The sequence below is a fragment of the Ursus arctos genome, unplaced genomic scaffold (genome assembly GCF_023065955.2).
Source record: "Ursus arctos isolate Adak ecotype North America unplaced genomic scaffold, UrsArc2.0 scaffold_2, whole genome shotgun sequence".
NCBI classification, from domain to species: domain Eukaryota; kingdom Metazoa; phylum Chordata; class Mammalia; order Carnivora; family Ursidae; genus Ursus; species Ursus arctos.
In genome coordinates, this window is record NW_026622874.1 from 5631366 (window position 1) to 5648299 (window position 16934).

Genomic DNA, 16934 nt, shown 5'->3' on the forward strand with positions numbered 1-16934 from the left:
TAGCATATCCTTGTCCCAATCTTCTTTCGCCCTTGGGTCATCTGAAATGCCTCCGTCTCCAGAATCTTCATGACCGAGCCAGATAGAATGAACTAGACCTGATCGATCTTGGGGGCCTTACCACTGTGGTGCGTTCCGCCACCACTTACTTACTTACGTGATGAGATTGCAAGATGCTTTGTATCCTGTTTGTCTAGTACTGGGTTTGATCCACAGCAGTCAAATGTTTGCTGAATGGGCTGGTTGTTCAGAATTATCTTAAAACTTGTGACTAATGCCTTGATAATCAGAGACTGCTGCAGGGGCCCAGAACGGGCATCACCTCTACTTCATCCTACAGTGTGGTAGCGACACAGCTGAATGAGCTAGTTGGGGAAAGTACATTTATTACAAACAGCACGTATCTATATTCACCAACCCGCACTGGTGTAAGAAATCATTAACTTGACAGTACATTTCTCTCATCAATTTTTTTTTTATTGAGCTACTTGTGCAAAGGAATGAGGTTATGTGTTTACTAATTACGTTGAGATCGTTAAATTACTCGTTTAACAAGTTCATTCAAAGAAGTTTAATATTCCATCAATGACAAGCAGCTTGAACACACGTTTGATAACGATCATTAGAAAAAGGAATAAAATGCAAGTCCTAGTCAGAGTTTCAACCAGGCGGCGTTCGCCTTTGTCACTAACCTGACTGAAAGGCCGCACGCGCACCGCTACTCGCACACCGTCAGTACTCGGCAGAGGCGTTGTCATCGTTTCCCATCACTCGTATTTATTTGGTAGAAAAATAAGGTGGAAAGCACAGTGCTTCTGCTTCACACTAACACATTACAAGCTTAGCCAACACAAGCAGTTTGTTTCTAGACAATCAATTATGAATGGTCCATTCATGACACGCTATCCGTGACCGGTCATCAATTATTTGACAGCACTTACTTATGCATGAGTTTCCCAGGCCACATCAAGCGTCCCACTGAACTGCGCAGCCGTACTGCAGACAACAGTGTCTGGTTTCTCTTCCCTTCCCACCTCACACTCGTTCCCCGTCAATAGTCTGTGCCTGAGGTCCTACGAAAATGCGTCAGTTTTCAAACCTGAATATTAAGGGATTTCTGTGATTTTTATAGCAAGCTCCTTCACGGCAAGAAGAGTATAAAATTTGTTCACACTCCTCGTTCTATCGATACTAGGCACACACGAGGTGTCCCGAGAGAAGATTTGTTTGACACTTCCCTTCCTTCTCAAACCTTTCCAAGAGGCTAGTGAGCAGTGAACCGGTCAATCTAACCTGGATGATAAGTCTCTGAAGAACGGAGAGACTTTAAAGGGAAGGAGCCTTTCAGCTTGCTGAACAAGAAATGCCAGCGTTGTATTTAACCGATGCATTACTTGGAAAAGGACTCATTTGAGGTAGAATATACAAAATTTGTTAAACTACAAAAAGCGGCAAAATTACATGCCCATAATTCAATTTCAACATAGTAACAGGCAAAAATAGATATATATACATTTTAGGATTAGAAATCTCAATCATAGGAGCAAAGTGCATAAATTATAAAATAGCAACTTTAAAAAAAATCAACAATCATCTTCATTTTAAGGCTGGTCTAATACCTTTAACTGTAGCAAAAGAAAATGGGACCAATGCCAACTAGCATTATAAAATCATTATTAAAACAGAAATCCCCTCTCAAAAATCTAACAGACACAAACTACTGTGAAGTATACACTTTATTTAACATTCCAGTAATAAGCTATATTTACATATTATATAAATGTATGAAGTCTTAATATAAAATAGAAAAACTGCCCAGACTAAAAGAATCACACTCCTTACGGAGTTAATGTACTTATTGAAGACCTTCTGTTTACAAAAATTTACAGTAATTTATACAAATTATTTTCTTCCAAATTAGATGATTTTTAATAATCCACACAATTCTGATGATTTTACAAATTGGTGTTCATTAAAAACTTGAAAAAAAAAATTATAGCATTTTTCTGCGTAAAACTTGCTTTGGAAAGGAAGACAGTTTCTTCCTGCTCCTTCCTGGAGCTCTTCCTGCTACTGCTGTCGCTCTTCGAGGCTTGCTCTGGACTCCGTCAACCGGGCTCGCCAACGGAGAAATCAGCCGGATTTTCACAGGAGGAGGGGACCAATTATCTTCCCCTTTGCTTCTGAACACAAAACACAATTCAAGAAAGAATAAACACGTTATCATATAAACTAGAATCCACTTCCCAGTTACACTGGGAGGAAAGAGCCTATTGGAGCAGTACCCTTTCCTGGCGCTTTGATTTTAGAAGTGAAGCGAAGCTTCAGGTCACATATGGTACCTGGAGGCCGCGTAAAGACTTCCCACGACGTCAGTGGGCTGAGAGCCCAGCAGGCCTGTGAAGTGTGTGAGAAATAGCACCTCTCACACGCCAGCAATCAGCAAGTATGTGCATACTTCTGTCATATTCGTTTTCCACGTATATGTATACAAAGCCAAATGATGTGTGAACGGTGTTGTAAGTTATGGTCCAAAGTCTCATTAAGTCCGTTTTTAAAGGAAGATCAAGTGAATTTACTTTGTACTTTTATGACATTCAACCATGCCTAAGTGCCAATATACCAAGAGAAATTTAAATTTCTCCATGAACGGAAGGTTTATTGCTACTAGTAAAATAAATGCAAGATTTTTAAGTTTAAATAGTATCTACCTTTACTAAGGAAAAGGTGAAACTACCCACTGCCAAAACAAAGACCCAACGGGCACACTGAACCACCCCCCCACCCCCCGCGACCCTTCTTTAGAAAGGACAGATGGGCTTTCACCGCCGTGTAGGGAGACCCAGCCAGTGCGCACACATGCCCCTGAGAATGACCCTTTCCTGAAGAGCTTCATTTCTCTAAGTTATGACTCTCCTCAAATCTAATCTATGAAACAAAATGGATACAAATTACAGCAGCAAAAAGGTCATACCTGCTTGCCTGTCTTGCCTTTGAGGTCCTGCCTGTTTTCCCTTTCGGCCTTTGCACAGCGTCTATCGATGAAGCATCATCTTTCTATGGGTTAAAAATTTTTGAAGATAAATTGTAAGTAAATACTTGAAATCTGAGTTGAATTAGTTCTATCCTGAGTCAAGGAATATGGCCATACAGGGCTAGTGAATTCAGACGCCACAAGTCCCAAGTGGGTCCCTTTTACCTTTCGTAGGAACTCTGGTCATCTCGGGCCGCTCTTTATCCCTATCCCCACACACCCAGTTCATCTCCAAGGCACGTGTGTTTCACGTGAACGTGTCCTTGTCTGCTGCCCTCCTGTTCCCACTGCCTCTGTCCACATTGAGGCTCCCGTCGTCTCGTAAAGGACAGGCCACCAGAGACTAGTTTTCATCCCTAGAATTCATTTCATCCTTCCTTCAATGTGCACATGTTTGTTCACTCATCTGTAAGCAGCGCCCCCCACCCCCCGCCCCACCCGGCCTCTGTGATCCACGGTTTTCTCTCCCGGGCCACTGTTTGCTTTACCTTCTTCCATCTATAGGGTGATTTGGGCTTAAGTGATTCTTACCATACTGTGAAATAATTATGTGTGTTTTAGCCTCTTCAATTAAACGGAGCTCCTGAAACACCAGGAATCTGCCCCAGTAATTTCTGTGTAAGTCTCTGTCCTTGAAAAGTAACTGGCTCACAGCAGACGCTTCAAGAAATGCATATGAATTAACATTGTTAAAACAAGGGTCTGTCTCCCTCTCAACCCTGGAACTGTTTTCATTTTAGGGTTATGTGCAATCAGGTGAGACAGTCACCTCTGAAACACGGTCTCTCCAAGCGCGGGCCGTGCATGACACCCCGGGGGTTCAGGCACCGCTAATCTAGATAAACGCATCCAGATCATTCTGATGAAACCCTAAAAGCTAAACGCCTTTCTGCTCACGGGTCATCTAAACCCCAGCTGCCGGGATCACACCATTGGTGACAGACTGTGTCCGAGGGGAGGGTCCCCCTCCAAGTGCAGACCAGGCGACCGGGGGCTTTCGGCATCAACGCCTGCGCTTTTCCCAGAGGTTTATTTAGGAAAGCGCACGAGCGCAGGGCATTGCTTACCAGCTCCTCTCCGGCTCTGGGTGTGTGAGACGTGGCTTTCCGCCTGGTCCTTAACGCAGGAGGTGAGAAGACAAACCGAGAAGACAGATCCGAAACCAGTTCTTGCAGCTGTGCCGGTGCCTCTATTTTCTTCCCTAAAGCGAGGAGGCAGGGAGGAAAAGAAACACTGTGTCCATGCCCAGCCGTACACATCGCAGTGTGTGTGTTTTGTTAAAGCTCGGAACGGACAACGCACATCGGGAAGACAACCTGGAAGACACGAGCATCCGAACGTGGCGGCCGCGCCAGGAGGACAGAAACGACAGGGCAAACCCAACGTTCGGGAATGTCTAACGCCTCAAACTAAATGATGCTACAACAGAAAAGTAAGACGTGAAAAGCTCAGAACTGTATCATTCTGCTAGTTCTAATCTTCACCGCTCCTCAAAGGTTCTCAGGAAGGGAAGCAGTCATCTTGCACGTAAGCTGGGCTAAGTTGGCTTCGTAGGCCCTCCCAGGCCAGAGACGAGGTTTTTATTTACAAAAGTAATGTTATTTTCAAAGATGACTCAAAAGTTCTTTCCTTCCAGCTCGTTCTGAGCTAGCTGTTCGGGTCAAGCTTTGACCCGAACAAGTCCCCGCCATAAACGGAAAAAGTAAGCAGAGAAGGTAATGAAGGTGGAAGGACAGGCTGACAGGAAGACAGTCCATAGATAAATAAAAATGGTTTAATTAAGAACTGGTTCAAAACATGAATTAAAAACATCACAGACTTCATCTCACATTTTGTTGTCACCACAGGGTCTCCGTATTCATGGCAAGTGGCCGTGTGCTCACGGAAGCGGCTGCTGAACCCGTCTGCCGCCGGTTAAATCCGGCGAATTAGTTAAACCCCTCTGTACCTCAGTTTCTATAAAATGGGATTAATCACAGGACCTGTGAGGTCCTCGTGAAGACGAGAGGATCCGAACAGCACGGGTAGCACACGGTAAGTGCTTCGGAGATGTTCGCGGTTGTTAAGTCACTATTTCAGGGGTTCTCGGTCTAGTTCGGCGTTCTCTCACCCGCCGGACAGTCGAGACGGCCGGAAGACCTCAAACTCTGCTTTTAAAGCCCATGACTATTAGGAAAAAAACCGAGCTGAGGTCAGAAATCCCAGTCCTCTCTGCTGCCGGCGGATAAGGGGCAGACCCGGCAAGAGCTGGGGAGCTGGGGTGCTGGTGGTGACCTTCCCCTTCCGTTGTTAAAAAGAACCGTATCTGGGGTCTTTCTAGGAAATGAAAGCATGCTGTTTTCCTCTTTCTAGGCCATCTGGAGTAACAGCTGCTCTGGCTTTTCGAAGACCAGCTCATGTTCTCTTCCCCAGGTCTCGCCCCACACGTCAAAGGAGTAAGCAAGGAAATACAAACACCCACTCGTGTGCAAAAATGTTCGGCCTCCCCTGTTTCTTCCACGTGCTCCTACTAGGCCAAACAAGACTTTATGACACTTCTCAGCATGCTCATCGCTCACCCACCGCTCTACGTCTCCTGAGCAGAAGTTCTGACAGCCAGCGCTACCGAAGGCGCAAGGGGTTCCCAAGTGCTGACTTCAAAGCCAGGAACATTCTGGTCACCTGGTCAATAACTCTGAGCAGCCAGCAGGTGGGCTCCGGGACCCTGCTGCGTAACCCGTGTGGGGGCTCAGTCTCCCTGAACTTGACCTCCAGGAAGGAGGGAGGGAGGGAGGGAGGGAGGAAGGAAGGAAGGAAGGAAGGAAGGAAGGAAGGAAGGAAGGAACAGTAGCTACGCTTCCTGCGCTGTAGCGAGGATCTAATCACCTGACGGCTTCCTGCGCTGTAGCGAGGATCTAATCACCTGACGGACGTCTACCCCAGTCTGGCCTCAGGCCCACAGCAGGCCTTCCTGAGCACTTGCTGCTGCGTCACAGAAATCAGACAAAATCCACGGAGATGTCAAGCTTCATCTTCTTTTGACCAGTAAAACGCCTCCAACTAAATCCTAAGAGAGCTGTTTCTTTGACTGCCTGCCCGGCCTAGGGTAGTATTCCCGTGCCGGCTCCTGTGTCCTTCCTAGCCCTCCCTGCGAGCTTACATTTTTTTTAAGAGATTATATTTATATATTTGACAGAGTGCACGAGCAGGGGAGCAGCAGGCTCCCCGCTGGGCAAGGAGCCCGATGCGGGACTCGATCCCAGCACCCTGGGAACACGACCGGAGCCAAAGGCAGATGCTTAACCAACTGAGCCACCCAGGCGCCCCCCTGAAGAGCTTTAAGAATACAGCGTGAATGGGCAGAGGAGGGGTGTGGGAACTCAAGCCGGAGAGCAAGAGAAGCAAGGAGGCCCCGGGCGCTGGTGACGGCTTTGTCATCAGAAAGCTGCAGGGCAGGCGCTGTCCTCTTCGTTGTCAAGCTGACAAAGCCACATTCAGAAAAGTCAAAGGACTGGCCGCCCAGCTACTAAGTGAGAAATGAGAGATCTCAGTCCCCAATTTCTCACCACCTCTAACGCGAGAAGGTTCCTCTTTTTAACACAAGAGAATGTGACAACGGTTCCAACAGGTAAGAGGAGAACGTAAAGCGTGTGCGGCCCATCAGTGAGACGCGGCGCCAGCCGGGAAGCCACGAGACACGCGGTCACAGACACCCACCCGGCTCTGAAAATGCACATGACACGCGGGGGGAGAAGCAGCAGGGTGTGTCTCTAGACACACAAGGGGAAGGAAACGTGAGCGCTGGTTATCGGTCCTGCAGCTGACGAGACGACAAACACGGAATTTCTACTTTTCTACGGCAGGCGTGTATTTATTTTGTTGCGGAAACAAGCTGTAGGTCGCGGGCATATAGGTCACAACAGCTATGTAAAGAGGACGAAAATCAGAAATGAGACATTTGCTATCTACACCGAAATACCACACAAGTTCTGTGTGTGCTACACTTTTCTAAGTCACAAGGAAAGCGTGAAAGAATTGTTAACGACCGGCTACCCGGGCTGCGGCATTTCGTGTAACACTGATCTGATCTAGCAGCTCAGTCACGTGAGCTAAAATCGGACGCACTCCCGTCACTGCGTCCGGCTCCACGGGACGTGTGGGCGTGACCTCCTTCCCTCACACCGAGAAAACCTGAATCCTACAGCCCCACAAAACTGAAGATCTGTTTTTAACAAACTGGGGCTGGGGGGAGGGAGACGGACCTTCTGCATCTACAAGTTATTTTGTAAAACAAACGATCGACCTGATGGCAAAGGGCCCCCTCCTGGGCTCCGGCTACGTAACCATTACTGAAACGAATGACGCACAAACCAATGCACTGAAACGGGTGTTTCCAGGGTGAATGCCGAATATAGAGAATTTCCAGTGTGCAGTTTTAAGTGGCTTATCTTTCTCGCGGCCTTCCCTCAAGTCATGACGAGGCAACTAACTCTGCAGGATGTTCCCTAATGCTTTTAGAAGGACAAGCAACAGTTCTGAAAGGTTTAAATAAATACAACACAGCCACAGAATTTACCTACAAGCCCCTGAGCTGCTTTGCCGAATTCAAATCTACAACCTTAAGTGAACGACTACGTTTTGCTCGCCTGATCTGATCTGCAAAGAACACCCCCAACAGGTTCTGTTCAGCTACACCAGTGTCTCAACAGTTCCTTCATCATCCTCACCTTTTAGACCATTTCTCATAATTGGCCAATTCACTGAAACATCCCCCCTCCAAATCCTAATAGCACAAAGACTAAGATATTTTCACCCTTTGGGGAGACACATCACCCCCGCTGGGAAGGTATGAGCTCCACCAACCTGACGAGACAGTCGTGAGCTCATCAGAGGCAGTGAGGGAGGCTGGACGTGCAGCCGTGCCAATTTATGGGCAACAGGGAGGAGGCACTGAACTCAATTCCGTATCCTTATCAGTAAAATTCTACTCCTCCCCTTCGAAACAATTTGAGGTTGCGGTTATCTGCTGGGACATGAGCCAAACATAGCGGCACTTAGATGAAAAATGCCGATTCTATTTGGGGAGGAATTAAGTCACTTATGTCAGGCAGAATGAAGAGAAATGACACTATTCTAGAAGATTAAACCCGTGTCAAGTGAGTTACAGGGTTTCAAGAGTCACAGTGAACCAGATACTTCCTGAATCTTACGATAAACTTTGAGAATATAAAATCTTAAAAAAATTTTTTTAATTTAAAGATGCGTGTTTTCTTTTTTGGAGGTGGAGAATTCCCTGTACCTACTAATTTTTTAGAGAAATAATCAATTACAGTCTTGAATAGAACTGTGCTTTAAACCACAGAATTTTAAGCTGAAGACTGAGCGAGATGAAAACTGTGCTTTGAATATAAATAAAGTACCTTTCTCTTTCCTTGGAACCTTTGACACGGGAGTAGAGAACACAAACTCATTTTTTGGTTCCGAGAGGTCGGGAAACGAAATGGCCTTACTAGATCGAGTCCTGGTGCTGCGGGACGATTTCGGCGGAGCGGCTGGGGCAAGCACCGTCTCTTCCAGGTTGTCAGTATCCATGGCTGTCATCTCTTCATTGGTGTGTTTTTCTGACACAGGGCGTACTGCACGTGTTTGGCTTGGATCTTCAGTCCTTTTCGTAAGCTTTTTCTTAGAGCCCGTCACCACAGCAAGTTCCTCATTTGGCACTAAAACGGATTTTTCTAAAGCTGTTTTTGCAGCATCAGTCTTCCTTTTGGCCGGGGTCTTCCTCGTCGACCTCCTCTGGCTGCGGAGAGCTCCTGACCTCCTCTTGGGACTTTCTGCTTCCTTGACAGTCTTGGAGCCGCCATCTTCAGATGGATTAACTTTTCTCGGTCTACCGCGTTTCCTAGGTCTACCAAACTCTGCCTGGAGGCTCAGCTGCGAGGAATCCAGTTTGGAATCTTCTGTGACATCCAGTGTGCTACATTCCCTCTTGTTAGGACTTCTGTCAGGCTCGACAGGCAGTGGCTGGTCCATGGGCGTTCCATCTGATTTATGTCCTCTACTTTCAGCAGCTTCCAGATTAGCACTTCTCAGCTTCCGGGTACTTCTGGGACGTGCTACTTTACTCACTTTTAGATCTAGATCTACACTTTCCGGATAGTCTATGGATTTTTTAAGCCCTCTAGGAGTCTTTTTGGTAACAGATGAAAGCTTAGTTTCTCCATCTGCCTTATGTCCTGTCTTTTTAGAAGCTTCTAGGGTGGCACTTCTCAATTTCCGGGTACTTCCGCTGGGACGTACTGCTACTTTACTCACTTTCAGATCTAGATCTACCATTTCAACGCTTTCTGGATATTCCACAGATTTTTTAATTCCTTTAGGAGTCTTTTTTGTAACAGATGAGAGCTTAGTTTTTTCAGTTGCTGGTTCCAACAGCTGAGAGGGTTTTAGCCTCCTTAGTTTGCTATCTGGAGTAACCTCTAGGTCCTGTTCCATAGGATGATCCATTTCTAACGTGTCCTGATTGTCTTCTGTTCTCTTCCTTCCTCTCCTAGGAGTCACAGAATTTTGAGGTATTTGCTGGTTCTGAGATATAACTTTGACATCAGAACAGGCACCCTCAGAAGACCCAGAAATTTCTTTCCTTTTCCGAGTCCTCCTGTCCGAAAGCCCCAGCCTGTCAGGAGTAGCAACAGCTGCGGACTCTTCCTGCTGTGATCTGACACTGGGGTTTTGGACACGTCCTCTCCTGCGAGTTCTGGAGGAAATCGTGTCATCGAGCTGGCTCACATTTATAGTCACTGTACTTGTTTCCTGAACAGTCTTCAACGTAGATCTGACTACCTTGGTGACGACCTGCTGGCTTATTAAAGGTATGTTTTCATGAATGGACTGCTGTTCCACTGTATCTGAAGTAATTTCTTTACTTCTTGAGTCTTTAATTACATCTAGTAAATTTTCCGCAATTGCTACTTTAATTGGTTCAGGCACGTGTGGCAAGGTCTCCACCCTCTGGGACTCCTGATCGCTAGTCAGGACCGCTGGCAGCTCTGCGCCGCGTCCACGGCCACCATCTTCCCCGCGGCATTCGTGTGTTTCCTCAGCTGCTGCTGTGTTTGCTGCGGGAGCTAACACGTTAGATGCTGCAGAATCACCGGTCTCTAAATCTCCTTCTTCGCCCTCCAATATCAAGGTAAAGTTGCTCTGAGCCCCAAAGAGTTCTCCATCTACTTCGGCAATGTCACACTCAGCAGAGTCTTTGTTATCAGGTAAGTCACAAAACTGTTGCTCAATGGTATCGAAATTATATTGGAGCTTAAGAGTCCCTGAGGGATACAACTCATTAAATGAAAGCCTCCTAGCCCCATGTCCTGAATCTTGAACTCCGAGCTTTTCGTGTTCAGTCACCTAAAATGAATTAAAGATAAGAGACTGGTTAAAGAATTTTAATGTGTATTTATTTTAGCCTAAAGGATACAGTTTTTTAATAAACATCTCACTCTTGGTATAAGAATTGTTAGACATAAACTACAATTGATATGGCACGTACTTATGGGTTTACTTTATAAAAATAGCCCTTTAAGCAATCAGACATTATTACTCGGTCAAAATAACTAGACAGGAAAAGATTCTGAGATTCTGAATGGAATTAAAATAGAAATTTCACATTTCCCTAGCTAAAAAAGACAGTCTTTACAAAACCTTGAAAATTACTATGATGCTAATTTAAGGCCTTATTCTGTTCTCACCCGAGAAAAAACATTAACTGGAGAAAAAGACACAACCCCCAAATTGTTTTAATGGTAATCCCCAAATTCCCTAACTAACCACACTTTTTCTAAACAGCATGATCCCCATAAGGTTGAAGAAGAATTCACCTACATAAGCTCCCTTGGGCTAGACTCAATCCTCTTCCCTTTGCTGGGGCTGCATAAACCATGAAATTCCTAAGGCTTTCAAGTTCAGTACCTCTCCTGCAAGGCTTTGGTGGAAGAAGGAATGGTCCTTGCATTTACCTTTTGGTAAGGGAGGGGGAGAAAAAGGAGGAGGTAGAAAGTAACAGAGAGATCTCCTGACCAAGAAGGTAGACCATTACCGCCCACCTAGACAGTGACATTTGCCCACTCCCCAAACATTCAGTGAGATGAAGACTGCAGATACCCAGAAATGAGGATTCTCACTCATACCACGCCCACACTTTTTATTAGCTCCCCAGCTGAAGGAATGGGAACTTTATCCATCTATTTTACAGTGAGAATACTCATGAAAATGAATATGGACAACCATGACACTTTTATGAATTAAGAAACTTCCCAAATACTATACAATCACATTTCTATAAATTAGAAGTGTTTTTTTTTTTTATCTTACATTCATTTATCATATAAAGTTGCCTGTTGATATTAATAGAAACGTGGTGGAATTTTTAGAACCTGTAAGTAAGTCATATTAAGTACAAAAAGAAAGAAAAGAAAGCCCTTCTCATGTTATGGAAGTTAAACCCCAGCCAGCTGGAGATCGCTCTCCTCAAGCACGCGTGGGGAACAGTCCTGTCTAACTACGTTCAGGGATCTCTCAACGCCCTGAATAGTTCCGCAGCCATACTTGTCTCTGGAGTAGCCAGGGTCTGTTTTCTCATGGCTAAAAGAGCTTTCATTCGAACCAGATACTAAGCAAAAATTCAAACTGTTAGAATTCTGATTTCTTTAACATAGCTTTTTGGTGTTCACGAACAATTTCTCACTTAAAGGATGTGTTCTTTTATGTTCCACAAAATATTTACATGCTTTTTTCTAATGACATTATAAAGAGATTTTTTATACAGCAGTCAAACGAACACATTAGGTTTAAACTATGGTTCGAAACCTAACTAAACCAAAACTAACAACGAAGTAAAAAATTAATTTTTTACATGAATTTCTTGAGGACCAGGAGGATCATCAGAAACAGGAGGCTTTTCTTCTGCTAAGTCACCACTTGCTTTCAGGACGTCAAGTTCTACTTTGTGATCTTCCTGTAAGTTCAAGGTTATTTCCTGATCGGGCTTATGTTCGGAGATCACAGGACTTTCAGGGACAGCAAGCCCAGAGTCTCCACTCTCACCGTGCACACTGGCCATAGCTGAAAGAAACACACACACAGTTTGAGAAGCAAGAGAAAGGCCAAGGCATACTGCACCTGAGAACATTTCCTCGAAACACTGTCCTACTGCCCAGCGGTTTCTAACTTCTTAAAGGGGAAAAACCTATGAGGGTTTACATATTAGTCCCATCTCCTCAGTATCTGTTCAGTTTAAATAATATGTATTTGCTTTTTACAAACACGCAGAAGATAAATTTTACACTTAAAAATGACAACATTGGCTTTTTGTTGTTTTTTCCTACTTAGGTATAATTCCTGCCCTTACCGTGCAACTTCAGTATGAGGACGACTCCTCCGAGGAGCTCGGATGTTTGTTCCCTGTTCACTGGGCCTGGAAATCATGTTTCTCGGGACTAGTGGCAGTCAGCTATCCCCACCGAGCCGGTACAGAATGACGAGAGGAACCTGCAGTGTGGGCTTTATCTCGCCATGAAAAGGACTAGGTATCTCTCTTTTTGCAAAGCATCCAATTGGCCACAAATATACTCTACCACTTACACTAGCGGGGAGCTGAGGGAGGGTGACAGCTCATGTAACGACAACAAAAAAAAAAATCCTCATCTTTTACCTTCCTCTTTGCCAAGTTTTCTGTTGTTAGCACTCGTAGTTTTACATCATTTGGGTTTGTGAACGAAACCCAAAACATTTTGGGGTGACGGGAGGGGGGTGAGAATCTGACTAACTTAATCAAAAACCCTTTAGTGTTTAACAAAAATCAGTGAAAAGGTTTTTTTGGTTTTCAGTGGGCTCTAACACGCAGCTGATCTCACGACCCTGAGGTTAAGACCTGAGATGAGATTAAGAGTTGAACGTTTAACAGACTGAGCCACCCAAGCACCCCCATAAAGAGGTTTATTTCTTCATTTATTTTTAAAAAACCAACTAGGAAGAAATATTTGCACACTTTTAAAAGATAATGGGGCTAGTATCCCTAATATACAAAGACAGCTTATACAACAAAATGAAGAAAGTTTTCACCTGTTTGGCCAAGAGGAATGGGAAAGTATGCACTTTACTTTCCAATTACCAGTGTGTGAAAGCAAAAAAAAAAAAAAAAAGTCACTGGATTGAAAAAAATGAATTCTATTCTATATATTTGATAATTTCCTTAAAGTAAATACAGTCGTTTGTGTTTATTTTTTACTAATAAAAAGCCAACCTTGGCCTTAAAACAGAAGTTGCCCCATGTAGATATCCGAGTCCCAGAAGATTGAAAAGCAGATATGCCATCTGGCTGGGGACTGGTCATTGATTTTACTCTTCTTTGATGTTCTGAGGGAAAATATGTCTACAAAAACCACTCTAAGACTTCTGTTAGACCACAGAGTGCCTTACAAGCAACTCCCTGCTCTGAGAGCAGATACGTCTCCTTGGAACACAACGCTACTTGTAGCTGCGAAACCTGAGCAAAGAGGAAGAACTAAGAATGCTATTAAAACACTAAAATTAAGTAATTCTTTTGTTGTTGTTTTGGGAGGGAAGGGGTAGAGAGCGTGTGCTCATGCATGAGCCAGGCTGGGGGAGGGGGTTGGGGGTGGCGAGGGAGAGGAACGATCCCAAGTAGGCTCCACGCTCAGCAGGGAGCCTGACACGGGGCTCCATCCCACAACCCTGAGGTCATGATCTGAGCTGAAATCAAGAGTCAGATGCTCAAACGACTGAGCCGCTCAGGCACCCCTAAAATGAAGTAATTCTAAAGTCAAAATAATACACACATTGACCGTTACCTGCTGTGACTATAGAGGCACAGGTCTCAACAGACACTAGTCCTTCGTCTGAAACCGGTACCTGGGATTTTAGGGTGAGGATTTTCCTGTAGAAACAAATACAGGTGTTAGGGTTTAAGAAGGTCCCACCTGCTCTTCCCCTGCTCCCCCTGCTACATGCCATTTTGGGAATGAAAACTGAGGTTTGGAGAACTCGATACCACCCAAGTTCATTTTGAGTAACACTATAAAACTTGTCAATGAATTTAGAAACAAGCAATGCTGTATTGGGTATTCCTACTTTCTAATACGCAGGGCCTTAAACTAAGCATTACTTTAAAATGCTGGTCAATATAAATTACACTTATGCCAGTTTTTAATTATCTGGAAAGAGTATAAAAAAACTCTCAGTGGGAGACCAACGGGACCTGTATTAAGCCTCCTGGTGAAAGTAAGTTCTCGAAATATGGGGACAGTGATCCCTTCCTATTCTGAATGGGCCCTTTCGTAAAACCCAACAAAAGCGTGCTGATTTTTTTTAAATGGGACAAAATTATAAAGTAAATTCAAGAAAAAACATGCATTTGGAATATATACCCCCATTTTAAGATTTTGTGAGAGCATGAGTGTGGTGGGGGGGGTAGGGGAAGAGGGAGAAGCAGACTCCCCACGTAGGCAGACACTTCACTGAGCCACCCAGGTGCCCTTATAGGTGTATTTTTAAGACTTATCTCTGTCTCATGATGTTATGATAACCGAGAAACAACCACCAATAAATTTATATTTAAAAAGGACATAGGCTTGTCATGATGGTGACTATTCACCTAGATTACCAGTAACCACAGTTTCTTGTCATGTGATGACTCTTCGCTTTGCAGCTGTTGCAATTCCGTCAGACCCACTGCAACAGTATTTTCATTAAAATTCAAGAAACATTAGAATTAATCTAGATAATCCTTTTATAACGCTTCCTCCCACTTCTATGGAGGCCTGGTAAAGATTCCAGCTAATCGGGATTTCTCTTCTCAGAAGTGAAGCATACGATCGCGTTCAATGTAGGAGACATGACTGTTACGAAAGTGATTTTGGTGGGTGGTGTGTGAACTCCTTCGGGACTTACAAAGCAATGAACCACTTACGGTATCTTAAATGACCATGTTTTATATGGATTACCCGGAGTAAATCACCCCTACTACTTCATAATCAAAGCTGCAACTTTTCTGTACCCTCTATAACAGCACTGCTCCAAGGCCTGACGCGCGAGAGGAGGAGGTCCTGCCAGGAGGGCAATCACTTCACTAAGTTGAGCTGACTTTCAGGAAAGGCTTAGAGTCTAATACAAGCTGCCTGTCTCATCGCAGACCACAAACCGTTTGGGCCCTGGCCTCACGCTGAGACCACGCTGAGCAGCACCAGGCTGACAGACCCCGCCCAGTCGGCTAGTACAGTGCCTGAGGGTACAGACGCTCAAACTCGCCGGAGCGTAAGGGCTCAAGCAGTCATTACACATGAAAACCTCAGCTGGAGCCTTGTACTCACTGAATGGTAGGGAACAAACTGCCTCCGAGCCATGCCCCCTCTACTCTATCCTGCTGGGGCTGGAGACCCCCGAAACCAGTGCCACCAGGAGGGCACGGAGGAAGGCACGGCTTCAACAAACGCAGACTCACCAAAGGCTATAAAAGGAGGTCTGCGTCATTTCATCACGACTCCGTACATTCAGGAATATCCAGTGTCGTTCTAAGACTTCACAGCAACTACTACGCAGCACACACTCGTACGAAGGAATGTCCTTCCTAACAGAAACCGTTCCCAGAGCGGGCAGGCCCAAGGTCTAAAATCCCCTCTGTGCGTGGACATAAAGCCGCCGACTCACCGTCTCCTGCCGCTTCGCGGACATGGGACGCCTGCCCTACCAGCTTACCTGCCGTGCGCTGGAGGAGCCCGGCGGGAAGCTTCACCTTCTGGGACAGGGCGCGCGTGACTGAAGTCTGCAGGCACCTCCTCCGCAACCGAGGGGTCCTCCGTCTCCGCAGCGTCCACGGTGCCTACGAATCACGTGAGAAGAGCATTTACCATCACTTGTGCCAAGTGTTTAGTGAGTACTCATGATCTTTCTTGGACGATTCCTTTTTAACAAGCTTGTTGGACCTGCTTTTTTGGACTTTTAGGTTTACGCCATTGGCCTCAGAATGCCAACAGGTCCTTCTAACAGACTGAGCCCGGTCCGGAAGCCCCCGCACCCCACCGCTTCTCTCACTCGGGGCCTAACATTAAAAGCACTGTACACAGATCGACTCAGTCCTTAACAATCCAAGTGGGGGGACCGTTATCCCCATTTTACAGACGAGGACACAGAAGCACACAGTTACACGGCTTATCTCAGGCCTCGTAAGTAGCTGAAATTCAAATCTAGCCTGTTTCACCGTATACTTATGCTATGTAATCCCCCACAAAAATAAGTTTCTATTGGAGACTGAAGATACTGCCATGAACACCCTCATCTATTTAATCATTCAACTACTCTGGTGGAACAGAGCACATCCAGACTGATGGACACTTGTGGACAGATGCTACTCACGAGGACAGTTCTAGGCTCTTAGAGCAATAATGCTTGTGTTTATTACACAGAGACATCATTGCCCCAAAGAAACCAGTAGGACACAGATTTTTATTGAAGTATTTAAACAGATTTAAAGTTAGGAGTTACCTTTAAATAAATATGCTTGTTAAAACTGTGCAGGGCTACGAAACAAAAAACAGACTAATTTTCGGATCTGATTCTAAGCCAAGCCTCTTCCCTCTCTCTGGTGTTTCCCTGGCCCCTTCCATTCCTCTTATAGGAGCACTTTTCCAACTACATTAGAAGCGCTTGTTTGTTTACATGTATAGACCACTAGGCTCTAAGTTACATGCAGGGCAGGCTCCTCAGCACAGAGCACACATTGGGAGCCCACCTGTTCTCCACAGACATTAGGGGCTCAAAATCTTTTTAAGATAGAAGTAAACACAGGGACTCTGAATTCACAGGCTTCCACATATCTGTCTGGACTGTCCAGTGATTATTTTAGAGG

The 16934-nt window shown here is 45.1% G+C and overlaps 1 protein-coding gene across 9 annotated transcripts in view; it reads right to left on the minus strand.

Annotated features, from left to right (window-relative positions):
• Nucleotides 1–455: 455 nt before the first annotated feature.
• The window catches only part of AHCTF1 (AT-hook containing transcription factor 1), a 79017-nt gene continuing 62538 nt past the window's right edge, over nucleotides 456–16934 (minus strand). For 7 of the 9 annotated variants that reach the window (XM_044387990.3, XM_048225254.2, XM_048225253.2 and 4 more), the window contains 7 exons: nucleotides 15785–15908; nucleotides 13882–13967; nucleotides 11925–12133; nucleotides 8434–10420; nucleotides 4102–4235; nucleotides 2975–3057; nucleotides 456–2183 (listed from right to left, as the gene is read on the minus strand). In XM_044387990.3, coding sequence (XP_044243925.2) covers nucleotides 1994–2183; nucleotides 2975–3057; nucleotides 4102–4235; nucleotides 8434–10420; nucleotides 11925–12133; nucleotides 13882–13967; nucleotides 15785–15908 — 2813 coding nt within the window. In that variant the 3' untranslated portion in view covers nucleotides 456–1993. The remainder of the gene's footprint in view (nucleotides 2184–2974; nucleotides 3058–4101; nucleotides 4236–8433; nucleotides 10421–11924; nucleotides 12134–13881; nucleotides 13968–15784; nucleotides 15909–16934) is intronic. The other 2 variants (XM_048225256.2, XM_048225255.2) reach the window with 1 other exon arrangement.